The sequence below is a fragment of the Perna viridis genome, chromosome 14 (genome assembly GCF_037379345.1).
Source record: "Perna viridis isolate PV_CMFRI_1.1 ecotype Kerala chromosome 14, ASM3737934v1, whole genome shotgun sequence".
NCBI lineage: Eukaryota > Metazoa > Mollusca > Bivalvia > Mytilida > Mytilidae > Perna > Perna viridis.
The window spans coordinates 5,918,455-5,945,836 of NC_142458.1; the positions used below are offsets into that span (position 1 = coordinate 5,918,455).

The 27,382-nt window shown below is 31.9% G+C and overlaps 2 protein-coding genes across 4 annotated transcripts; one reads left to right on the top strand and one right to left on the bottom strand.

Annotated features, from left to right (window-relative positions):
* Nucleotides 1–2,816: 2,816 nt before the first annotated feature.
* Nucleotides 2,817–14,406, top strand: LOC148597911 (uncharacterized). Of its 3 annotated transcripts, XM_088560291.1 has the most exons (9): nucleotides 2,817–2,920; nucleotides 7,026–7,158; nucleotides 7,876–8,089; nucleotides 8,839–9,634; nucleotides 10,491–10,785; nucleotides 11,539–11,652; nucleotides 12,226–12,382; nucleotides 12,512–12,748; nucleotides 14,134–14,406. In XM_088560291.1, exons 4-7 carry the CDS (start codon nucleotides 9,311–9,313, stop codon nucleotides 12,333–12,335), a joined length of 843 nt encoding a protein of 280 aa, XP_088416417.1. In that variant the 5' UTR covers nucleotides 2,817–2,920; nucleotides 7,026–7,158; nucleotides 7,876–8,089; nucleotides 8,839–9,310; the 3' UTR covers nucleotides 12,336–12,382; nucleotides 12,512–12,748; nucleotides 14,134–14,406. The 3 variants fall into 3 exon arrangements, with proteins under 3 accessions (XP_088416417.1, XP_088416416.1, XP_088416418.1); XM_088560290.1 differs by having other exon boundaries at nucleotides 7,876–9,634; XM_088560292.1 differs by having other exon boundaries at nucleotides 7,879–9,634.
* Nucleotides 14,407–19,755: 5,349 nt separating this feature from the next.
* On the bottom strand, nucleotides 19,756–21,908 carry LOC148597912 (uncharacterized). The gene is made up of 4 exons (XM_088560293.1): nucleotides 21,828–21,908; nucleotides 21,389–21,439; nucleotides 20,943–21,034; nucleotides 19,756–20,252 (listed from the first exon to the last, which is right to left on the bottom strand). The coding sequence occupies exons 2-4, from the start codon at nucleotides 21,395–21,397 to the stop codon at nucleotides 19,925–19,927; spliced, it is 429 nt and encodes a 142-aa protein (XP_088416419.1). The 5' UTR covers nucleotides 21,398–21,439; nucleotides 21,828–21,908; the 3' UTR covers nucleotides 19,756–19,924.
* Nucleotides 21,909–27,382: the final 5,474 nt, after the last annotated feature.

Below are 27,382 nucleotides of genomic sequence, written 5' to 3' on the forward strand. Positions count from 1 at the left end.
CATTTTTTTTCAGTCCTAAATTCATTAATTACTATAACCTTGATGTATGTGATGATTATACCCCCACTCTGAAGGTGTAGTGATATACTGTTTAACCCTTGGCCATGTAAAGTTCGAAAAAAAAATCTTGCTATTTTTACTAATTTGAACAAAGCAGCACATTTCAATTGATAAATAAAATAAAAACCACGAATGATAACGGTTCATGACTTAAAGTTTAGAAAATTCAATATATACTATCAGATATCCAGAACAAAATATTAAAAGGCTTATATTGTCTCTTTTTAATTAAAAAAATGTTCAATACAATGTTCAGTCAGATAGGAAATATAGACAAACACACTTACACACACACATATATTTAGTCGTCTAAATAAAAGTCAACAATCACTCTTATGATGCTAAACATAATAAATTAAATAAAACTGATGCTGAAGAAGGATATCGGTTATCCAAAATATTCAATGTAAATTTTACCATCTTTTGGTGATAAACATTTAGACGTTTATATATTTATATATACAGTATCAATATCTATATGGAAAAGCAATCAAGGGAACTCCTGCGTCTACCCTGGACTTGACTCTTTATGAGCAACTCCGCGGGTGTTTCTGGAAAGCAAAGGACACGCTTACCGCACTGGTGCATCGGGTCCATGCTCCCAGTTTTTATTGGAATTGCTCATTCAATTTTGTTACAGTGTATGTATAGTAGGATGGTAGGCTATCAATTTGTTGGAATTTAATTCACCGAGTATTATACAGCTAAATGATATATCGAGGGAAAGCTTATTTCATCGAAATATCGATGTAATTCTCTTTGCTGATAAGAATTTTTATTCTACATCAGATCACCTCAAATTATGTCTTATGCTGGAATCAATTTTGATTTGTAGCCTGTCGGGTAAGGGAAATTGGTTTTTTTTTTATCAGATTTGGTCGGAGTCTTATAAATTATACTTATAAAAAATAAGCGAATATCCAAATAACACAAATATAAAATTCTATCACCGAACTAAAGCAAATAAACCAAGTAGAATAAATGGTACACAACATATCATTAGCAAAACGCAATAACAAGAGAGTGTAATTTTGACTTAAGGGTTCTAGTTATTAACAGGCCTTAATTTTGAATTATTCATCAACTCTCTTTGGCAAAATTAAGCCTTTTAAACGCTTAATTAAGCCCGAATTTTACCATTTCGTGTGAGGAAATAATTTAAACCACTCAATACCGAAGGAGAATCTATATTTCATTTCATTCCGATATTCATTAATCTACACATTAGGACTGTTTAGAAATTTACCGCATATTGTGGGAAAGATGTTCTTCCCATTTAATCGATAGAAAAGGTGGAAAATATGAAATGGCGGGAAACCACTTTTCCCATCGAATATATAAATAGTCATATGCATTTAAATTACCGGCTTAGCATAAGAGAAATACTAACGGGCATAAAATTAATTTCCAGATGTAACTATACAAAAATAATGAATATAAACCAAGACAAAAGGACAAATCATTTATTAAGACAACTGCATTTCAAAATAATTTTTCAAAACATATTTTTGTAATAGTTCATTTGATTATAGAAGCAGAATACGCATTTACACAAAAGAAAGTTATAATACCAGTGTAGTGGACGCGTTTTTCAACAAACAGAGGGCATTCCAATGGGAAGAAATTGTGGTCCTCTACTTGCTGACCTTTTCCTTCACTCTTATGAGGCTGAATTTATAGCTGATCTGATCCGAAAGAAAGAGTATCTTTTAGCTAAAATAAATTTAATCTCAGTTTCCGCTATATAGATGACGTATTATCTTTAAACAAGCCTAATTTTGGCGATTTGATACATCGCATCTACCCAAAAGAACTTCAGATAAAGGATACTATAGACACTGTGAAGTCAGCCTCATATCTTGATTTCAGTGTTCAGTTTTTATGTAAACCAACTTCACTTAATAAATAAGGGAGATCAAGAATTTAGATGTCGTGCCATATAAGATATGCCAATACCAAAAGTACCTTATACTAATTGTTCCAAACTTAATGTTGTTACGCGTAATTATAATGATCGCGAGGTCTCTATACTTTTGAGTGAATCTTTAAAATATTTGTTTTAGAATTACTTAGCACTCCTTAATTCTGGATGGCGATTTTTTTTCATTTTTCATGTGCTTTTATTGGGTTTCATTGATATATATTTGAAACAATACCCCTTCCGCTTTTTTTTTTATGGATAACATTGCCTTTTCACCTTGTCTTTGTTTAAAGCATAGGATATGTGTATAAGCTTGTTTGTGAAAACTGTACTTGCTCAAGGTTTAAACAGTACCTTAGTTAAACAAGGTTCCAAATACGATTAAACTCATAAAATTCAACAGTATCTCGCTAAATGGATTATTGGTTAATCGATGGCTCAATTCAGACAGATCTAACTGTATCTTTTACATTTTTTTAACTAGGCAGCTATATGTTTGTAATAAAAAAAAAACGGAAAATATTAGTAGAGCAAACCCGACGGAAACAATGTTCTTAAGTGTAAATATAAAAAAACAAACAATAATCCCGTGATTGATATATTTCTTCATTACAAATGGTAATGTGTTAAGACTTTGTTAGTTTGTAATTATAAACAATTCTTGACGCAGTTATGAAATTCACGTTTAACAATACATAATAATAATATAAACCGCCGATCGATGGTATTGTTTACAACTTATTAATGGTTGAATGTATATTGTGAAACTTAAATGTTTTATCGAAAGATATATCAAATTCACGACGAATAAAGGTTTAAATATTTTCCATTGTATTATTGATCGATCTTATTCAATATACAGGTGCCTAGTTTACGAATAAAACCTTAAGGTCTTCATACTGGAATCTATTCGAAAATTGTTTTTTGAAAAGGGACAAGGTCAGTATTTACTTATTAATATCGAACGCCATAAAGACTTGATCAGTGAAAACGCTATTGTTCGGAAACAAACACAAGGTGTCTTTCTGTTTACTAAAATAAAAATCTAAAATCAGGCTGTTCGATAAATTTTTATTTGTAAGCATTCATTGATAATTCACGCTAAAATACAATAAGAGATAAATTCAAAGTGACGTTTCTTTAGCGACGTCCAATATATTTTGATTTCTTGACCTTTTATATGATCGTCGTCGTTAACCAGTGGATCGTAAGGGTGTATTTATCTACACCGACAATCATGACTTGATTTCTGCGCGTCTCAAGGTTTTCCTTTCCTCTTTCGTCTACCCCAGACTTTTATTAGCAACTCGGAACAGTCCCTGTATGGGATAAACTTCCTACTTTCCCCGCCCCTATTCCCAATTGCCCAATCCCCAATTGTCCCATATCCGATTCCCAATAGCCCAATTCCCCCATTGCTACACCCCCCATTGCATTGACTTATTTCCAAAAGAAAATCAATAAATGTTTTATCAAATATATAAAATTAAATAGGTTGCAAAGAGTTTTGTGCAATCAATATTGATTTTAAAATCTCGCCGCCGAGTTCGAGATTTACCGACACTCATATTTCAGTCAAAAATCTTCAAAATGACATATTGTTGCAAATTGTATGTGTGCAAACACTTGTAATATACCTATTAGTCTAAAATTATTGTACAAAAATGTTAATAATGTCTATATCAGTATTATGTTGATGGTTGTAATAGATACATTTCATACCAAATTCTTGAAAATGAGATATTGTTGCAAATTAAATGAGTGTGATCACTTGCAATTACCTTTATGGTCCTATATTATTGTTTACAATGTCAAAATTGTCAAAATAAGCATCATATGTGTGGCTGCGATACATTAATTTCAGCCCAATTTCTCAAAAATGACATATCTCTTCAGATTGTAAGGGTGCGAACAATTTTAATTTCAATAATGGTTCAAAATTATTGTTTAAAATATAAGAATGACAATATTATTATCTTTTCGAGGTTGTGACAAATGACATATTTCTGCCAATTGAAAGGGAATCAACATTTTATTTTTGAATGGTCCTCTTATTATTGCACAATATGTTTAATTTTGTCAATATTAAAATCATGCGAGTGTCTCCGATACAAAATTATTTCAATCCAAATTTGAAAAAATGACATATGTTTAGAAATCGTATGAGCGCAACCTTTTCAATTTATAATGAACGGAAATCAAATGTACTTCTGGTAAATATTTAGAAAATGTCAATAAATAATGAACTATGACACCTGAGATCATTAAAAATTACTCTAGAACAAGATTTAAAAAAACTCTTTAAATTGTCTTATAATTATGATAGATACTTTGCTTGCGGAAAAAGGCAGAACAGTTATTTTTGATTGACCAATCAAAATTATTCCCTCGCCCCTTTCTCATTTCCCTATTCATATACCCTATTCCCAATGCCCCATTCCCCATTGCTCCACCCCCATTGCCCCATCCCCCATTCCCAATTCCCATGCCCTATTACCCCCTTCCCCATTGCCCTATGCCCTCTTGCCCCATACCCCTTAAAATGGGAAGTTTATCCCATACAGGTACCATAGATGTTCCTAGAAGGTAGAGGACTCTTTTGTTTCCGCTAGACTTAGAATATTAGTTCCATAAATTACTCTGTAACTAGGTCGCTCACAAACCGAGAGTCGCATTTTTCTCTTCCTCTGGCTGAAATTTCGTGCTTGATTAACCGTTTGGATTACTAGTTAAACTTTTGAGTTCAAATTGTCTTTATCGTATTCTAAGTCATCGCATGCATACGCATACAAGTTTGAGCTGCTTTATTGTTGTAAACGAGTGAGAACTTTCTCATCAGTTTCTCATATCCAATGGCTATGACAATAGAATCACTCTTCGAGGTTAATAGTGTCATTTAATCGTCGGTATTGCCTGCAGACTTCTATACTACTTTTCTTTGTTGATTGAATGATACATATCTGAGCAGTTTGTTATACCCAATCATAACAATAAAATCTTTGGTGCCCATATCCAATTGTAATCAAGGGAACCAAGGTTATAGCGGTAATCAAAATAACGCAATCCATGGACAAAGACCAGACATGGAAAACAGACATCCACAACAAGGAACATAAAGTAATTAAAATCATACATACAAAGTAAAAAAAGCAAATTGGCAACTCAGACTCCACTAAAAACTGGGAGCATGGACCAGGTGCAGGTTATCGTCCTCTACCTTTCTAGAAACACCCGCCGAGTTACTCATGAAAAGTCAAGTCCGGGATAGACAAAAGAGGAAATGAAAACTATGACACCTTGAACAAATCAGTTTTCATGGCGCAGATGGATACACCGTAGCAATCCACGAGTTCATGATGACGATCATAAAACGTCTGTAGTGATTACTTCAATCTTGTAACATTTAACTCTGTTCCAGAAGCCTATTTGTTGGAATTCTAGCGCGATACAAAAAGTTCGCATAGTTTCGGCATGGTCTGGCATAACGTATGAGCTGTGATATGAACACTTTATACGCAGGTGCTGAAGGGACGTTGCAACAGATGAAAGGAAAGTCGACAATTCTCAATGAAAAGTCATCACGTTTGTCGTAAAGATTGGGTCAATAGTTTTCCTTTACCATCGTTTTCTAAGTGTAGGTCAAGATAAGAATGAGGCTGACCTCAGAGTGTCTGTAGTATCCTTGATTCGGTTAATTTGTTTATCCACATAACGTAAGATAAAAGTCACCACTAATACTGGGAAGTTGGCTTCATATCTGTTGGAAATTGGAGAAAGAAAAGACTAAAAAACATAAAAACAAAAACAAAACAAAACAAAAAAAACACACAAATTGACTTTTTATTGAAATGTTTTGATTTCCATTGTATATTAAATTGTCTGTTGCAAGATCCCTGCGTAGTTTGCCTCATTTTCCTCACATTAACTTCTTCATAGTACAAATTCAACCGAACAAGGACAGGCATTTTCACAATAGCAATCCTTGATCAAAACACACCCGGAAACACCAATAAAATTAGTAAAAAAAATGCAATTCAAACCACACAACAAAAAAAAACTCAAATTCTGCACTCAAAAACCAGCAGCTCGAACTCAATAAATACAGTAGGTACGTTCTGTGCAAATGAACACTGCCAATTGCAACCCTCTCCTTTCCGCTCTGATCAAGATAAGCCCTGTATTATAGTGAGAGCACTCGGACTTCCGGAGGTCGGATTCTACCACTTTTTATAAAATTGAGTTTATTTCGAGCAAACCGTAAACAAAATGAGACAAAATAGCACGAAGTTAACCAATTTTTAATACATCTGGATCCAGCCCTTTCATCTTTGATTTGAAAGTTATAGATTTGTTTTAGGAAAATTTAAGTAAAATAGAATTACTACTAAACCTACATGTGCAGTTAACAACAGTTTTTAAAAAAACGTTCATATCCATTATCATTGCATCAATGTTTAGGTCTTTAATGATAATAGTTTTATTTAACTGGTAATAAATACTTTCTTCTGTATTTACTGGAAAATTCTTTTTGCTTCAAGTTTCTTGACGATTATTAAAACATATCACTACAGGATGAGACTACCCGTTTTATGAATATAAAATGATATATGCTCACTCAAATCGCCGGAAATTTTCTTTTTTTTTTAATTTCGGGGATAAATTGACTAAAGGTATTTTTATAAATCAAAATTTTGAAAAAAAAATAAATAAAATTTTTCGGAACACAAAATGATTTAAGTTTCCCGACGAGAATAATTATTTACAGAAAAGCTCTATTACAACTTTCAAGAAGTTGATGGTAAAAAGAAACGGTCGCTGATACATGTATTCACCTTTTAAATTTCTATATATCTATTCCTGGATTCCCATTCAAGAACTATGTTTTTGTTAAAAAATACACAGATTAGAGAATTACGTTACCTATACATTTTTTCAATTCAAATATCACTATTAATCCAATAATTGCAAGTTTTATAATTCCCCATTTGTCCTAATTTTTCTGAAATTTTCACAATTTTTATTCACAGATTTTGTTAATTTTCAGAGATTTTATCCTGTAGCTATTATTGTTATGCAGCACGATGCTACGTACATTTTGCTGTTTAAGGCAAACCGTGGGAAGATCTGCCTTGCTGTAGACAGAGTTGGTAGATTCGAATCTGCTAAGTACAGAGCATGTAAGAATGCATAATACTTTCTTTAATGGGTCCATTTTACGTTTGGATAATTTTCCGTATTGAAAAAAAAATTATTTTTCTCATAGTTACGTAAACTGACCCATGTGAAAGATAATCAAAAAATCGTTTGCTTCTATATAATTACTTTTGCCATTGGTTTTGTTATTTTGTTTATGATTGCGACAATATTTTTTTCCATCAAATGAGTAAGGCCGACACATTCTTTGTATACTCAAATCATCACTGGACCTTTAATGACTTCAGGAACGTTTTATTATTTTGGAACGAGAAAAAAAAACAAAAATATAAGGAGTGTCGTAGAAAATTTTCTTCTTGATTATACTTTAATGAAACAATATTGTATGGAAGAAATATATATTTTACATTCGTCTCTAAAGAAACTGTAATATTTCTTACCCTCGTGAATACCCGATTTAAGTTTAAAAAGTAAAACTCAGATAAACAAATTCTGACAAATCCTATTTACACAAGCATAGGAAGTCGAATTAAAATTAAATTAACAAAATTGATTTAAATTGGTCAATAAATTGACTTGAGATATCTAGTTAAAGATCAAGTTGTTTTACTCATGAAGAAAATAAGTAACTTATTTCAAGGGATAACGAATATTTTGGTGGTTATCCTAAACTGAAATAATTTAGATCAGCAATTTTGAATCAATATTCATTATTATACAGAGACACATTCTTTTTGCAGTAGTTTTTGGTCTTCAATCACCTAGACGTATTTATCTTGGAACCAACCTTCAAATCAATATACATGAACCGGAGAACTTAATGAGTGAAACTGTCAATGATACGGCAAAGACTCACAAGGAAACCAAAGAATGGAGGAGTAGAAAGTTTAAATTGTTCATTGGTCTATCTGCGAGTATCGTTGCAGTACTAACGGCTGCATGGGGGATCAAAATGTTAGTGAAATTTCATATGTTTTATAAACGATTTTAAAGCCGTTTAGGAATGCCCCAAAATCTCAGCGTTTAAGCATTAATATTAACGCTTATTTCCCGCCAATGCAAACAAAATATATAGAAATCACCATGCTTGTCTGTGTAAACATAGCCGCTCCATTACAACTCTATGGATGTGATGCAGTCATATGTAGATGTGCAAGAAGGAACACAATCATTGTTGGATGACCACAAAGGAAAAAGTTCATATATCATATTAAGACCTCGTGAAAGCAACACATCCTAAAACACTTAAGGAATTTTGATGTCATGTTATAAGAAGATTGGGTATTATCTTTGGAATTTTATGAAGAAATATTATTACCGTTGGGTTACCTTATCTTTTCTGAAACAATTTGATCCGTTGGAGCAGCGCAAAAAATAGAGTCGTCACAATCTGAGGCGTTTGTATAGTATTGATTTGTTGTGACATGTATCGTTAATTTGATCCTAATCCTACATATCAACACCTAAATGAGTGTCCCGTACAATCATACAACGTGTACTAAGTCACAGCTCTAGATTAATCGTACGAGGAGGGACGGCCAGCGAAAGCTAATTTTTTAGTCTAGTTGGCCATGTGGTCTATGGACTTTGTGCTGGTGGCGTCTACAGATGTCACAGTGGTACGATGTCGAGGCCCGTGAAGGGAACGACCAATAATTTGCTTTGCAAATATGCCAGTTCTAACATTATCGGAATTTTTTCAGACCCTTCTGTGCCCGCTTAATCTTCCCTGTAACAATTTGATCCGATGGTGCAGTGTAGCGAATAGAGTCGTCACATTCTGAAGGGTTTGTAATATATTGATTTGTTGTGACATGTATCTGTATCCTTAATATGATCCTCGTCCTACACAACAACACCTAGATGAGCTGTCCCGTACTACCATACATCGTGTACTAAGTAAGAGCCCGGATTAATCCTACCACAAGAAATGACCCACCCAGCTAAATCTATATTATATAGCCTATCTGGCTGTGTGGTCTAGTGGTATTGTGTTCCAAAACCCACTTGTAACTTTTAGGGTTTTATGTCTTATTAAAAAATAATCAAAATTAGCTATATAGTACAACGCAAAAATTGATACGTTTCCATTCCTTCATCTTTTTCCTGTTATCACTTTCATTAATATAATTAATGTTATTATTTTAATTTGCATGTTTATTTGTATTGATATTGATGTTGTTGTTGATGTTTTTTTTTTATGTTGTTATTGTTGATGTTGTTGCTGTCGATGATGTTGTTGTGGTTAATGTTGTTGTTGATGTTGTTGATGATGATGATGTTGTTTTTTTTTTTATGTTGTTTTTGTTGATGTTGTTTTTGTCAGCACAGGATTTAGCTGATTCTATTGAATTCTATTACATGATATGTATGTTAGTAAATTGGTCAAACAGACTGGTAGCAGTTAACGATGACATATGTAAGCAAACCGATTTTTTCAAAATGATTGCAAAACGACTCAAACAATGGCATGAACATTATAGCCAAAGACATGATGAGGTGAGTTTTTATTACAATTCCTACTTATTATCAGAGACACTTTGTTAAAACGTCTTCAATGTCATGCTTAAGCAACTTTCATCAAGTTTAACCATTGCCGTATGTCTGCCATAATTCAAAAACGTTTGCACCAGGTTTGAATGTGTACGTATCCATCATATTCCTATATCAACTAAATAGTAATAGGGAATAAACTATATGTACTTAAATTGAGTGATGAAAATTAATGCTTTATATTATGATAGAATAATGTTTATAAAATTAAACATCACACACTGAAAAAAAACAATTAAGTCAACTGCAAACGTTCAACCAAATGACCACAGACGAAGTCAAGAAAATGTGAATAATATGTGAATTCTTTACAAGCAAGCCTGACAGGGTGTCTTAGTCTTTTAGATGTGAACAAAGTAAGTGTTTTGGATAGTTTTCTAATATTTAGAAGTAAGAATAAACGAGATTACTGACGAAAACACAACCATTAACACCATAATCACAAAAGACCATGAACATGTCATACCTAGTTTGAAAGTAAAAAAGACAAAAGACAAGACAAAAAAATCAGACACAAACGCACCTAGAATTTGGTAATGAAATCTAAATTTAGGAGCAGTTACCTATTATGAAGAGTATTCTCCCTCCATCCCGGTTAATATTACGCCATCTAAATATCTGGTATCATAGCTGGAGGATAGAAAACTCAAGAGTTGCTTTTAAAAAGGCAACGGGCATTGTTGTTGTTTTTTTTATTATTATTATCTTTTTTGGTGAATGTTGAAAAGTCTCATATTACCAAAATAAGAATAAATGGGTTATTTTATTGCCATATGCCTTCTTCTTCGATCCATCTTTGCAGAAAGATGATGTACTGATTACATATATGCTAGGAATAATTCATAATTTGGCAATGCACCATAAATATGTTACTAAAATGAGAGAGATAAACTGCATTGAAGTTGCAAAGCTGTATGTGAACTTTGAACATGAAGATATCAAAATGCTCAGTATAGCTTCTGTAGCAGAACTTGCAAATGCAGAGGAGACGATACTCGTTCAAAGTGACGACCATATCAAACATTTGATGAAGATGATAACCCCAAGATTACAGGGCAAACTATTCTATGGTTGGTCTTTGGCGGAACTTACTAAAGGTTATTTACCTGTAATTGAATAATTTCTTCAGATGAACAATTTTTCCTAAAATGAGTTATTATATCCCCTTTTCATAAGAAGAATCTAATTTCAGAATGAATATGTCATTATGAGGCAGAGTAGTCCTTTACGGTGTCGCTCAAATCACTAAAAACCGAACTAATTGTATCCATCTTCAGTGTAATACTGTATGGCGGTTTTTTGTCGGCGAGTACCGAATTTAGCAAAGAATGCGAAAAGATTAGGCTTTTCTGATTTTGGCAGATGCTAAGTGATGTACTAGATATTTAAGCCCATAATTAATATTTTGCGAAATTCATTTTGGCGTTTTGTTTTACACAAACAGCTAAGATACACCAAAATTTGCACCTCGCGAAAATTATCCACCATACGATAGGATTTCATAAAAGATATTACACCAACTCTCCTTCAGTTAAGATTCAGTAAGAAACACAAATTTAAAGATGCTAATACAACTATATGACGTCAGTTCTTGTTACATTGTATTTGTTCCATCGATTACAAGGGTTTGTAAGAAGCAGCCAAGATGAGAAAATTCTGAAGCATACAATTCAAAAACCCACCGATCAATCATCACACTGCCATTCGTTATTAATCGTGCTATGTTTTGTGTGTTTTGTGTCTGTATATAAATTATATTACCATAATTATATGGAAGGTCTTGTCTTTATTCCTTGATATTGATGGTACAATTAGTGAAACTCGATGCAAACATATCATTCAACTTTCAGTGATTAGTGAAATAGCTAAAATAGATGATTCATCAAAGAAAAAGCTGATGGAGAATAATATTATTCCTCTTCTTGTACAGATCACAGAAAGTGAGATTATGAGTGCCAAGTTAGGTAATACAGATATAACAACAATTTCCGTTCAATTTGTATTTATTCTACAACGAATATCCGCGAAACATATATAACTAGACATATTGAACAATAAAATGAGGCAGTGCACCATATTGCAATCAACGAAATTTACAACGGTATACATTATTCCAAACCCTACCACCATTGCCAATTCTCAGTACCATATTCCTATATTTTCACCTTGAAAATGTACTTGTAGTTAATTATAATAAGATAACTTAACGATCACAAATTTAAAAAAAGAAAAGTCTCGACTTCCACTGATAGATCATAGGAACTGAAAAGAAAAATTGGCGCTAACATTTTGGTGAATGGTATGTAGGTACTTCACACCTAAGTGATTACAGCTATATTGCAATCATAATGTTATTTGCAAAAAATACAAATCATTATCTTGTTATTTTCTCTTTTTGATAGAAATATTTTTTTTTAAATCAGGCAGGTGTTTCATAATATAGCATGTGTTGCCTGAAACGACATGAAGCACCTCGTTAATAACTTTTATATGAACTTGTTCCTTTAAATTGTTTGATTTCTCTCTTATTTGTTAAGAGGCAATAGAAGCTCTCTGCACCATATCTTTGAACAAGGATATTCGAAAGGAAATGTTGGAAAGGAAAGAATGGGGAGTCGATGAATTACTGAAAAGGTTGTCAACATAAAGTAATCAGAAGGAGATGCAAGGATTTATCATGGCTACTTACTGAAGGTGATGATATAGATAATATATTTAATCTGTTTTAATAAAAAGGGGCATTACCCTAATAAGTTCTGTAGTTTTATTCGTTGACCTTTTTGTTTTATTTTTAACTCTTTTGTTATGTTTGAACAATTTCAGGGATACACGAATCCTCACAAAATGGTCCACACATTATGATAAGCTACAATTGGACACACCAAAAAGAGGCATTAAAAATAAAAGAAATCTTAAAGGAAAATAAATTACGTGTATGGATGGATGTTGATGATATGTATGGGTCTACACTTGCAGCAATGGCACAAGGCGTAGAGGGGGCCGACATTGTTATTATGTGTTACTCATATGACTACCAGAAAAGTACTAATTGCCGTGCTGGTATGATATAAATTAAGCAAAAAAAATGTCAAACTATTCAATCACATGACAATATAAATTGGGTTCGTTTTTAGTATATAAAAGCGTTCCTTGTTTTCTTTTGTCTACCGTTACTTTCAACGACCAGGTCGGTCGATATCTGAAGAAAGCAGCAGAACTTTTCATCCCTTTAGGTATACTTGAGTACATCTTTGAAGTTTTGTTATGCACATGATGAGTTAGTTCCATTGCGATGGTTCTTCTTTTTTCTTTCGTAACTTTCAATGATATTGCCATTTTTTATATGGATTTCCTTTTAGATTATTCCTATGACTACTGCCAAAATTTATTCGGTACGGTAATTTTGTTATCCTTCATTTCAAGTTCATGTGTGTAATGTGTTTCTCTTTTATAATAAGTGTTCTTCATCTGTTGCTCATTAATATAGATTTTGTTGAACAATACCAATTTGCAAAAGGGCATAAAAGTCATAAATATCTATATATTAAATATTCTCTTGCATACAAAAAATATCATTGAACCGAAAGGTATCAAATTTAACATTTCAAAAATGCAAACTATGGCCATTCTAATTTTCAGTAAAATCAAATCTCATCATAACTTTAAAATGTTTGCTACCTTATTGTTTAGTCTTGTATTTGTCACGCTTATGTTACTATCAGTTCATTTAATCTAAATCTACATGAACTAGCAATATTCAATCAAAATTTGAATAGAGTTAAAACATATTTCACATACATATGAACAAAGGGATGTGTCTCATTTTATGTTAAGTACTCTTTGCAAACAAATGAGAAATAATCATAAGAAATAAAATGATTAAAACAAACAACAACAATACTAAATAGCTTCTACAGGTTTGCGCCATTAAAATGTATAAACAAACAAACCAGTAAAAAGTGTGTAAATTGTTAGCCTGTGCTAAGGTGTAAATTAATAAAAAAAAAATCAGAATGAAATGAAATATAGATTGTCCTTCGGTAATCCGTTTTATAAATTATTTCTTCACTCCAGAGGATAGGATTCGAGATTTAGCGAGCATGTAAAAATCTCAATTTTACCATAGAGAGTGGATTAGTAAATCAAATCAAGAATAAGCCGACTGAGAATAAGTTTAAATCGAAAGAAAATATTGAATGGCGGGAAACCTCGCGCAGACATTTAATCTTTGTCCATTGGTTAAGTAGTCACGTGCATTTGATTATCCGGCTAAGAATCTGAAAAATACTAACAGGCATCGCATTTCCAAATGAAGACATAAACCTTTAAGGAATATGAAGATATGAATCATGACAAAGGGACGCAGCATTTATTAAAACAAATGCACTTTGAAATAAATTTCCAAACATAAAAGTTGTTAAATGTAATTTCTCATTTACCCATAGAAGCAGAATACGCATTTACACGAAAGAAAGTTATAATACCAGTCAAAATGGAGGATTACAACCCAGATGGCTGGTTAGGGATAATACTTGGAGATAAAAAATACTACAAAATTGACCAGAAGGAAGACCTATTGAAAGAGATTTTTGAAAGACGTTCATAAGATAAGATTTTTATGTCACATTACTGATATATAGTACATATATAAAACTTTCATGTAATGAATTTTTTATGTGTCACATATGTTACTGCAGTTTTAATAAATTTGTTCCATATTTTTTCTGATAACTTTTTTATGTATGGTTCTGCATAAACTCAGGCAGGGGTGATTCATCATTATCATTGAAACTGTTAATATAGATTTATTAAGTCCTAAAACAACTCTTCCTATGCTCATGTCCTTGGTTAACTATATATCTTGAAATATTTTTTGACTGATCATAGTATAAAAATTCTAGTGAAAAAAATTCGTATACTTTTTCAGCAGTGACACATACATATCAAATATACCTCGGTTTCTTGAGACATCTTGAGATGTCTTGAGACACGTTAAAATTAAATGTATTGAGACATGTCCAAAGACACCTCTTATAGACACGCCTTCAAGACATGTCTTAAAGACATGCCTTGAGACATCTTGAGACATGATTAAATGTCTTGAAATCATGTTTTAAGACACTTTGAGACATGAATTTCAATGTCTTAAGACATCTTCAGATTACATTTACTTGTCTTTTAAGAGGTATTGAACCACATCTGTTAACCAAAATTTCATATTCAAAGAAGTCCTTATACATGTACAAGCACATTACTTAAATATTTTAAGACACTGTATCTGTAAGCAAGTAACAATATATATTTAGTCAGCCGTTATAGGATACATATCACTTTATTCAAAAGTTGAATTTTTCAATAGATACTCAATGTTGCTACTGGCTTTATACATACATGCTTCAGGTTGTCAAGGAGAGCTAAACATACATAGGAAATTCTTGATTCGCCCTATTAAATAGATGCAAGGGAAATTATATAGTACCGTAATTGATGCTTTTCTTATATATTTTTGCATTGTTTTTTTTTATTTACTATTTCAACCAATGCTTGGCCAAATTTTAGTGGATACTCATTCCACCCTAAGCCAAAAATGTTGCATGCGAAATTATATGTAGTAAAAGGCGAAATTTGGCAATATAATTTACTTGTATATGAAGTACTAGTATCATTCATAAGTTCTGCATGTTTAAGAAAGAAAAAAAAATGTTATGCGGGATACATATTGAGATGTCCCAAAAGACTAAACAGTTAGGGCAAATATGGAAACAATATCCAAGCTTAAAAGCTGTCATTGAATTTAATATCAGACAAGAATTCATCCAGATGAAATCCATCTCAGTAGCCAACTCCCGCCCCAACTCCCTGGGCAATTAATTATGTATGAAATGGATTTGGGAAAGGATTGCCAACTCAAATGTTTTGGTTTATAATGCAGCACTCATATTCAAATAGAAATATTTAGCATTTGTAAAAAGAAGTGAGGATTCAAATATATTCCAAAGTTTCTCACTGAAAAAAAGGAATTTGACCTTGAGGTCAAAGTTCAATTTCATAGACCACTATCCATGGTACGTGACATACATTCCTCAGGTGATCTACCCCACGCCTAATATCAGAAGTCCACATTAAAAGACAAAAAAAAGTATAGCCTTGACATGAGTTTGTCATCGAAAAAAAAACAACAAACCTTTTACCTTGAGGTCATTCTGCAAATCACTGTGGCGCTTGACACACATACTTTAGGTGATCTATCCACATGCCAAATTTCAAAAGGGCACATCCAAAGACAAAACAGTTACAGTCTGAACACGATTTTTTACCGAAAAAATAGAAATTTGTCTCCAAGATCAAAGGTCAAAGGCCACTAACCATGGTATGCGACACATTATTTTGAGGTGATCTACCAAAATACAAAATATCAACTGCTTACATTGAAAGACAAAAAAAAGTTACAGCCCGGACACAAGTTTTTAATGAAGACGGACATCGTGATCACTATTTGGTAACCGCTACTTTATGTGGTGGGGCACTTAAAAATTAGCTCAAAGATTTGATATTTGACATTAACTTTTATGGCATAACATCTCAGTTAAAAATTGGTTTAAATCCTTACAACCTCATTTTTTAATTCTATTTCTCAATGAAATCAAGCATGTACATACATATGATATAAAATGTAATTACCTCTGATCTTACATAATTTAAAGACCAGGCCAAAAATCTACATACATATACATAATTAACCAAGAATAAAGAGCTGCGCTTTAAGCCCATGATACCCTCTCTGCCCTTTTAACTTTTCCTTATGCTTTTAATGAATTTATATGATCAACTAAAAATACTGTGAGCCCTGTCAAATACCCCCCTAAAAAAGTAAATAAAAAATTGCACAAAACATTTGGCACTATCAAGGCTGCCTCAACTAAGTTCAACTATGTTTGTTGTCTTGATTTTTCGATAATATATTTCTATCTTGTTCAAAACATACTTTTCTGACATGGTTACCAAGTACCTTTTATATTTATTAGTCGATCATCATAGCAAATGATATATACGTAATATAAACGTAAAATTTGATATTTATACAAACCGCAAGGCGCTGACTTCAATAGAGATGAACAATTCACCAAAGTTTCATAAAAGTTGGTGAAAGTGTTTTTGAGTTATTATCCGAAAACTTGAGAATCCCCCTTCGTTTAAGTAAAAAAAATCATAACACAGAAATGGAATAAAAAATCTGAAATTTATAAAAATCGAAAGGGAGATGATAGTGTTTTTTGAGTTACTGTCCGAAGTATTCACTTCAGCCATTTATCCCTAAATAGTTCCAGTCAAAACTTGCAAAATCAATCCTACCATGCACCTTGTGGCACAATTACGAACTAATCCATGTACTTTCACTCAAGTTACTGTCTAGAAATCAGAAAAAAATATGTATGTTTGGCTCCTTTGCAACCCTTTACTGGTAATCTTACTTTGCTCAAGACACAATCGGAATAAAATGCTTCCCCAGACCATTTTGTCATAAGACCAATGAGTATATAAACTTGTATTGACTAATGAATATATAAACTTGTATTGACCAATGAGTATATACACTTGTATTGACCAATGAGTATATATACTTGTATTGACCAATGAGTATATAAACTTGTATTGACCCATGAATGTATGTACTTGCATTGTCCCTTCCCTTATGTCTTCATTTTTGCGAACATATACCTATTATCTCATATGTTACCTTGGGTAATATGGTCCTAACAAATACTTACAAAACACCTCTGTTCTGCAGTCTTACCATGTGTTCACAACAGTTCTAGTTGTGTGCATGCAAAATGCAATATATCTACTGCACTTTTACTGTATGCTTTGTATGGTATGTCTCATGAATGACTTTTCTATTTAGATATGTTTTAAATAGTTCAAATCCCAGTTGGTCTGTGGGCAGAGTCCTTAGTCCCCGGTTTCTGAGCACTATTAAGTCGTCTTTTACGACAAGCTGAGCGCTGCTGCAGGCCTATTATTTTGACACCCGGACCTGCACGGGGCCTAAAGAGAGATTGAGTTCATAATATCTGAGTAACAATATCCCATCTGATTTGCTAATGAAGAATGCATTTATAATTTATACGCGTTTATCGCGTCTCCAGAAACTATTGACCAAACTTTACGACAAACGTGTACTTTTCATTCAGAATTGTCAATTTTCTTTTCATCTGTGGCAGCATCCCTTAAACGCCTGTGTATGGAGTGTTCATATTACAACTCATACGCTATGACAGAGCTTGAAAAGCTACGCACTTTTTGTATCGCGCTAGACTTCTAGCAAGTAGGCTTCTGGATTAGGGTTATGTTGCTACAAAATTGAAGTCATCACTACAGAAGTTTTATGGTCGCCATCATGAAGTCGTGGATTTTTACGGTGTATCAATCTGCACCATGAAAACTGATTTATTCAACGTGTCATATTTTCAAATTCTTCTTTCGTCTTCCCCGATTTGACTTTTTAAAAGCAACTCTGTGGGTGTTTCTAGAAAAGCAGAGGACGCTTACCCTACCGGTGCACCTGATCCATGCTCCCAGTTTTTAGTGGAGTCCGAGTTGCTCATTTGCTTTTGTTACTTTGTATGTATGATTTTAGTCACTTTGTGTTCTTTGTTGTGTATGTTTTTAGATTATGGTTTGTTTTGATAGTTTTGATAGATTTGATAGATTGCATGATCTTACAAACTAAATTATTTCGAGAAAAGAGTTTTAAAAGAGTTTTCTTATACCACATAACAGACTGGTCTGTATGATGTTAATCGAAACAACCCAGTCTCTCTCTTTACACACGAAAAACTCTGATTCGGTTCTATAGTAACAATTGAAATGTGTCTACCATTTATTTTATCCTGGCTCCTTGTTAAACAAAAAATCTCAGAGTAGTCACTGATCTTTTTTAAATTCTGGTAAAATCTAATCAAACAATTTATCGCCATTCAACTGAATGAACTGTATTGATCCGCGGATTGCTACAATTCTGGCAAATAATGTAAGAATTTCTTTTTTTACACAGAAGTTTTTTAAGCTACATGGAAATGGTTGTGTAGTTCTGATTGCTTATTTTATCAGGTTGTGATGGATAATAAAAGTATTTCTAGAAAAGTAAATACAACCACTCAAAGTTTGTACACGAAAAATTATTTGTTTTAAAAAAAATCAAGTGTTTTATATTGCAAATGTATCCTTTCTCGAACCTGAATGATCGGTTTTAATTAACTGCTATGTTAAAGAGAAATAAGTTACATAGAATATTATTCTTTCATTTTGTGCAAAATTTGGTTCCTTTAAGATATGTACAATCATTTTCTGAGCCACCGTTTATCGATTCATAAAAAAAAATCTTCAAGATATATTGTGGTATAAGTATTACATTTTGACACAAAATTCTATGGAATAAAGTTTACCATATGCCATCCATATCATAGGAACTGCCTGGTATCTGAACATGTCCCTTAAGTTTTTTTTCACCGAGAGACTTGCATGCAGACGACACGACTAAACAAAAAGTATAGTGTTTTTTTTTTGTTTTTTTTTTTTTTTCAATTAATTGTTATATTAAACTCTATGTATTTATTTTGGTTAGCACAAGGTATGTTTGCTTTTTGCCACCGAGTTTAAAAATTAAACTCTTCCTCTGAGAGGGAGGGTAGCCTCTGCAGAAATCAAGTAAGAGGTATAAAATGGCCGTCGAGCTCAAGCAGTTTTTTTATGGAGCTAGCTATTCAGTGTTGTCTTTCGAAGTTCCCCGAATGGTCATAGAGTAGTTGCTCCACTTATACATTTGGTATATATCACACGATGACAATAACCACAATTATTATGTTATTCATCATTAAGTTTTGTAATGCAGATGCTTTAATACTTGTATCCCCTTTGTCCTGTTTCTTATCCCTTAAACCATGCCTTCCCCGCTTGATACATTTTGTTTCAGCAGGGCAATAGTATGGCGGAATAAATATAGTATGTGTCCTGCATTTGTACAGCAAAGTAAAATAGAAAACAGGGATGAAATTTAGACAAAACTATTAAAATAATATTGGATTTTATTAAACTAAAAATGTTAAAACAAAAATACCATACATAAATTATGACAATCGCCAAATATGTAGTTCATTATAGCAATGATGTAATCAAAATAGTCCACAAAAAAGCGTTTTTTTAATGTCGAAGTTTTTTAACTGCGTAGATATCTGGTTACCAATTTTGGCTCTCACAAATGTGAATGAAGTCGGAAAGGAAGATGAAATTAGCTTTTGTAATGTCTTCATAAACACCATACGCATCATAAAAATCGCCATTTATTCCAATTTTTACAGCCCAAGGATTTACGACATGCAATGACAAATGGTACGTTTCCGCTAAGTAAACTGTATTGTTAATTGTCCTTTCCTCTCTCCAATGCCCCGAATAACGTGAATTGAAGACCAACACATTGTTTGGCCGTGGGTTAAAATGGAACAGAACATTATTTTGGACGTCGTGAACATCGTTCATGTTCTCCACGAAATTGATGGCATATCCGCTAAAAATATTTTTAGTCAAGGATTTAAAACAATAATAAATAGTGTTTTTATACTTCGTATCACATTGACAACTTTGACTCTATACTATGTTTATGCGTTTTTCCCCGATATTATATTGATTGTTAACTTTAGCGTTACGCATATACATGCAATTTTCACGGCTACAAGTTCATTTAATGATAATCACATGAAATTCGATTCATATTATAATCATATGATTTTCATTTGTTAATCAATACGACATTAACATGATTTTTTATTGTATTTCCCATGTATTTAATCTAAATCTAGCATAAAAAATGTTTTTGTCCATTTAAATAAAGCTTTCATGTAAAGTTTACGCGAATTGAACTAACATCTGAAATTCAAATAAATTTAATTTCTCTAAAAAATCAAGTTAAGAGAATTCCTCCTGTAAATCACATCGGTTTCTTAAAAAGTTTGTAGTCTTATGATTATCGTTTGATTCTTGTTTGTAAATATTGTCGCTCTACATGTGAACAACATGTGATCATTATTCGATAACCATCTAATAATCATTCATTAACTAAAACATAGTACTTCATACGTTGTCTTTGGTTGTGTATGCATTGTCTGTTCTTAAAGAATCATCGTGACTGTTATATAAGCAAGTATATTTGACTAAAACGACAAAATATAAACTTTTTAATGTAATTTATGTAACATACCCTCTCTCGAAATCATGTCCCGCTTTACGTTTGATTGTAAACTTAACAGTCTTTCCACACTCAAGAGATTTTCCTAAATCTTGTAAAGATATCTGCAAAAAATAATATCTTATATATAAAGTAATTATTCGATTACTTGTCCCTTTAAATCTAGAATATGATAAATCTTTGCTTTCGTCGTAACGCTCTATATTATATTAACAATTTATACGTAATATTGAAGTCAGTGGTATCCGATGTTCTGTTATGCAGGTTTAGTTTAAGAATAAGTCGAATTTGTTTCGAGGTATTTCTAAAGGCATATAATATTGAATAGAAAGTAGTAAAATACATCCTTATTGTTAATAGTTCAATTTTACTTTCTTACAAAATATGAAATCGTTGTTTGTATGTCGACTCTTGTAATAAATTAATCACATTATATTGACTTTATTGCCTTAACCTACATAAGACATTATTGCAGAGTAAAATACTTTCGATGGGTCCTTCTGGTATATCTACAAAAAAATATCACCGTTTTGATTAATCGATCGTCAATTTCATCATAAATTTTTGATCTATGTAAGAATCGCTTATTTTATTAATGAAAATAGAGCCTTTACATTTACAAATGCCTATGATGAAGAAAAGGGATGAAAAGTACAGACAATATGCAGTGTCAATTCACGAGATATTATCTAAAGAATTATTTTATGGCTTTTTTCATGTTAATCATCATTCATTTTCTTGAATTTTATTATATTTTTGTATTATTGTTTTGTATATACAAAATGTAAGGTAACTATTAACATGATTAAGTCTACACGTTAAAACAAATTTAACTTCAACTTAATTAAATTCGAAAGTAATCGTAAGTTTATAATAATACAAACCTATGTGACCTACAATTTCTGAAAATTCTGTAATTAGGGTTACAACACCTTGAAGTAGGAGTCTACATTTATACTGCCCTGATCCTATGATTGATTCTGATTGGTCTCAAAATACTCCAATCCATGCTTTTCTGATTCAACATATGCTTTGTCAGCATGACGCAAATATGCAGCACGTACGTGCAAGCGTTCATTATATCAAAAATCCATGAAAACGAGAAGTGTTCACCTTTGGAAAAGGGACTAATGATATTTTCTGCCTACAATCATAATATGCTTGAATTGTAAGATATATATGGCCATTTGAAATAAATTAAGATTGAATAGTTTCTAGTATATTCACTGAATAAAGGCACATTATATAAATAACTATGGTATATTGTATTAAGATATATTTTCAGAATTTTAGAAATCTTCTAATTCGTCTGTATTTTTAAGAGTAAAATAACATAGATTTATCTGGCTTTTAAATCGTGAAATATATTCATATCATGTCTAACTTTCAATTTCTATTCTATTCCAAAATCATCAATGAAGTGACTATTTCTTCCATGACTACTCAAAGATTTGTCCAATATGGACGACAACAAAACCAAATAGAATTGAACCAACTTGATTAAGATGTTTAGATAAGCAAATTCTGCAAATATTTAAAAAAAAAATGCCTTGAAATAACAAAGCAGATTTAAGTAGCACCTGTACAAAAAATATGAATGGTTACATAGTTCCTATTTCGAAACATTTGAAACCTCTTATAAAATAGATCTTCTGATTGCCAGATTTTCTTAAAAAATCATTATTGAAAGAATAATCAAGGGAACCAAGGTTATAGCGGTATGTATTTTTTCCAATTTACTGCAGTGTCGGTTTCCACAGAACCAGTACTCAAAATAGTAGAATCAATTGCTTACCTTAATGTCCTGTAACTATTTTACATTGATGTTTCAAAATGATCTAAAATATTGTGGTAATGTAAATTATTTCTAAGTGTATCTTCCTAAAGGTATTTAGAGGCTGTCCATGTGAAATCACATAATATGGATGGCGAAACGTAAAATTTTCCCGATTATTATTTTTTTATTTTTATTTTTTTTTATTCATTTATTTATTTAGTTGTTGTTCCAATATATTAAGTCTAATAGTATAAAATCTAACCATATTTTGACCTGAATAAGAATTGCAATGCTTTCTATTTCATTTAGGTCTCTTTTATCGTTGCAGTAATTGAAAAACCAACATTCAACTTTGAAAAAGAACGCATTTTTTTGTATAAATAAGGTGCAACATTTTTTTAAAACAACATTGTCACCCATTGCCTGGTTTTTGCATTTATATTAATTTCTGAAAGAAATACACTTGACATTGTAATCTCATAGATTCGATTCCGTATATTTTATATTTTAACGTCACATGTCAATTTGCAGATCATTTATACTGCTGGCGATTCAAAGGTTTCCGTTCGTCGAGTAAAGAAAATATACCCGGTATAATGAAACGAAGAGCGCGTGAAGTATATTATATAAATATCAATACAAATTTAAACTTAAACAATTAGCCAATAATATGGACAATCAATTTGATTAATTAAAATACACAAGGACCTACTATTGACCGTCGGTATTTCATAGTAAAGATAAAACGCACAAAGAAGCTGCTTTTTAAGATGCTGGGAAAAAATCAAATTTCGTTTTTGAGCTTTGCTTAATATTTCCATCAACTAAGTATAAATCTAGATCAAGTACACAGTCTCTTTTAGAGAATATGTGTTTACTTTTTATGCTTGGTTTGTATTGATCCCCATTTCACATTTGACCTACAACTTTTGAATTCTTTTAATTAGGTTTCGTCTGTTTGTTGCTTATAATTACTACAGGAATGTTGAAGTTTTGGTTCCACTTGACTAGACTAGTTTAGATGTGTTGTGTCTTTCGCACCTGTCAAGTCAGGAACCTTTAGCCTTTTTAATCTTATAAATGTATGTTATGCTTATGGTTAATTAATACTTTTGGAAAGACAATTTTGTTATTTGTGGGATCAGTCAAAGGCAGATCATCGATAAGAAAAATTTGAAACGTAGACTTCCTTAAGCTTTGTTCACTGACTCTTGTATTGCTTCTTTTGAACATGTCAACTAATTATCACAATTAAGTGTTCTATTCGGGAAAAAAATCTTCCAATTACTTGTTCCTGGCTACATTAAGTCACCTATGGTTCAATACCCCAAGGAAAATACTTGTTTTTGCATCAAACATACATGCAGTTCCCGGAGTACTTGTTACCTCTGCATAATTAAAACATGAAATCTATAATTTCGTATGCTGAAAATGTCGGTATATTGATTCTAAATACGCTGGCCTTGCATACCTTAATATTTGTAGTCATTTTATTCCAAGAACCCTTTAAATTGATACATGTAATACTGGAAATTCTATAAACAAATTAAATAGATTTCTTTGTTGTGTGTATCTGTTTTCCATGTCTGGTCTTTGTCCCTGGATTACATTCTTTTGATTACCGCTATTACCTTGGTTCCCTTGATTACTCTTTCAATTCGCAGAACAAGACCTTCTTTTTGTTTGTTCTCTATTATTTTTACATATCCCGTACTTACAAAACATGAAACACACATCATCATCATACGAATGTGAACAAACAAATTAAATGATAATAATACCATTAGAAATGACATCCATCATTGTTATCAAACTGTGTTGCGTCTCATTATTTTAGCTTGGGTTCAACCTCTGATAACGACAAAATGGGAAGTGTTGTAAATGTATTTTTATTTTAGATATATGGCATGTGAAATTTAAATGTACAGATGTTTTTGATATGTTTACTTTTTTTTAAATCTTATCAGAAGCGTCAATTCAGGTTGAAGTTGATTCTTACTTCAATTTCTAAAAAAATGATAGCATGATCAAAATTAAAAAACAGAAATTGTTGAAAAAAAAATTTTTGAAGAGGTTTGTATGCATCACCTCCTTTTTAAACACCTGTTTACTAAGCTTAGGTTTCAGTCTGATCATTAAAACATTATTTACGAGACAGGTCTGTGCGACGGCATTTCATTTGTATTATCTAAAATGAATTTTACTGTTACAACTATAACATGAGATATAACAAAGATTTTAATTTAAGGATCATTTTCCATTTTGTTGTGCACTGATATATAAAAGGATTTTAAACGATGTGATTTTGACAAAAACGTTTTATAATCATTAGCCTTAACAAATAAACAATTGCAAATTTTAAAGATTATGCCATTCTTGTGAAAGAGTAATCAAGGGAACCAAGGTTATAGCGGTAATCAAAAGAATGTAATCCAGGGACAAAGACCAGACATGGAAAATAGACATACACAACAAAGAACATAAAGTAACTAAAATCATACATACAAAGTAACAAAAGCAAATGAGCACTTCGGACTCCACTAAAAACTGGGAGCATGGACCAGGTGCACCGGTAGGGTAAGCGTCCTCTGCTTTTCTAGAAACACCGGCCGAGTTGCTTATAAAAAGTCAAGTCCGGGGTAGACAAACGAGGAAAGAAAACTATGACCCGTTGAATAAATCAGTTTTCATGGTGCAGATGGATACACCATATTGATCCACGAGTTCATGATGACGACCATAAAACTTCTGTAGTGATGACTTCAATCTTGTAACAATATAACCCTGTTCCAGAAGCCTATTGTGAAAAACTCCAGCTTTGTCGCTTGTTTCATTAAACACTACATTAAGAGTCTTTCAAATTCACATTTTATGTCTACATCTACTCTTCATCCAACTTTGTGTTCTGAGCTCGTACAAGCTGTGATTGATTTCATTTAAAACTATACGAACTCATTAACAAGAGAATTTAGCAAAAAAATATTTAAAGTTCTGCTACAACTATGATTTTCTGCATAGGGAAAATGTATTATATCGTTTTTTAAAAATCAGTTTGTTTCTGGTGGAAAATTATCCACCATCACATGTTGAACCCTATATTGGGCATGTTTTAAATGTTCATTTCCCAGCATTCTATACCAAACTCTATTTCACCATTAACATTAATTGCAGAAAGTTTGAATCATCAGGCCCAGTGCAACAAAACTTAAAAAAAAAAAAATTAGTCTAAGAAAACACTCATCTGTTTGTAACGTCATCAATTTCAACGACTTTTACTTCAGTAACCATGGAAGTTAAGAATATTCTCAGACTAAAGTAATTTTCAACTTTTCATGCGCAGGAGCCTGTTTTGACAAATGTTTGTCTCAGATATATATTCTGATTGTTTAACTTCATTACTTTGCGTTTAATGTGTATTACTTCTTATTTTAAAATGCTGCTACTTTTCAAATATCCATTATTCATATTTTTTAATCGCTTTAGGTAGTAGTTACTTTTTTATGTTATCTACAAATTTGTTGGTATCATATTTAAATAGTTTGTACTTTTGTCTTATAAGCGTACATCAATGTACATTATGAAACCATATTTAGGAGGCTGGGTTGAATTGTATATGCAGCAGGCATTTTTTTTTATAAATATCTACACCACATATATGAATCTCGAAAGCATTTAAGTAAGTTTCTAAAGAGCTTCATTAAAGTAATATTCGGGTACTTTTGCGCATGTATAGTGACCTCGATCAGCATTGAGTCGTATAAAAGAGCTATATTTATTTTTTTTAATTAAATATTAAAACATAGTAGGTACATGTTTCAAAATTAGAATATCGAACTTTTGTCGTTATGAATTTTTTGACAAGATCTATCAACTTGTCTCAATCAATTAATAAAAAAAGAGGGTATAATTTATTAATCGTAAATAAATAATTGCAGTTACCATCTGAAGAAATCAGACAATAAATCGTGTCAAATGATGGTTTTTAAAGTTTTAAAGTGTTGGTGGAATGTTTGGCAACAACATTATAAGATCATTATTAATTAAGATACAATCTAGACTATTTGTCTGTGTTAAAATAACGCACATTACTCGTGAAAGATCGAGGGATACGTGTTATTATTCAATAGACCTTGTGTCGCCGTGGCGCTGCAGGCAGGCTTAAAACTTAGTTTAAGCTTTATAATTAACTAGAAGTATTTACTGACTTTTCAAAGACAAAATTAAACATTGAGCTTTAATCTTTTTTGTCATCTCGTCTCGTATGTCTTACCAAATTACAGCATTTTAAAGTGGGAACCGCGTCAACGCATCCAAGGACAGCTATCTATTGAATTTCACTCCAAAAATATGATTGCGTAATTAATGCGATCGTTTTACTAATTTTTTCAAAGAATTAAATTGTATACACGCTGTGACCGAATTAGCGTATACAATTTTTCACAGTATTATTCTTAAAGGTAAATATTTTGGATTTATTTATAGCCCTTTTCAAATATCCATTATTCATATTTTTTAATCGCTTTAGGTAGTAGTTACTTTTTTATGTTATCTACAAATTTGTCGGTATCATATTTAAATAGTTTGTATTTTTGTCTTATAAGCGTACATCAATGTACATTATGAAACCATATCTAGGAGGCTGGGTTGAATTGTATATGCAGCAGGCATTTTTTTT

What these genes read in the sequence shown, in the direction of transcription:
- LOC148597911 (XM_088560290.1), top strand. Translation starts at nt 9,311, where the DNA reads ATGTTGTTGTTGATGTTTTTTTTTTATGTTGTTATTGTTGATGTTGTT. An exon ending in TTTGGCGGAACTTACTAAAG is followed by an intron (nt 10,786 to 11,538) that starts GTTATTTACCTG and finishes TTCAACTTTCAG; the next exon opens with TGATTAGTGAAATAGCTAAA. An exon ending in GATTATGAGTGCCAAGTTAG is followed by an intron (nt 11,653 to 12,225) that starts GTAATACAGATA and finishes TTATTTGTTAAG; the next exon opens with AGGCAATAGAAGCTCTCTGC.
- LOC148597912 (XM_088560293.1), bottom strand. An exon ending in GGACATGATTTCGAGAGAGG is followed by an intron (nt 20,253 to 20,942) that starts GTATGTTACATA and finishes AAATATTTTTAG; the next exon opens with CGGATATGCCATCAATTTCG.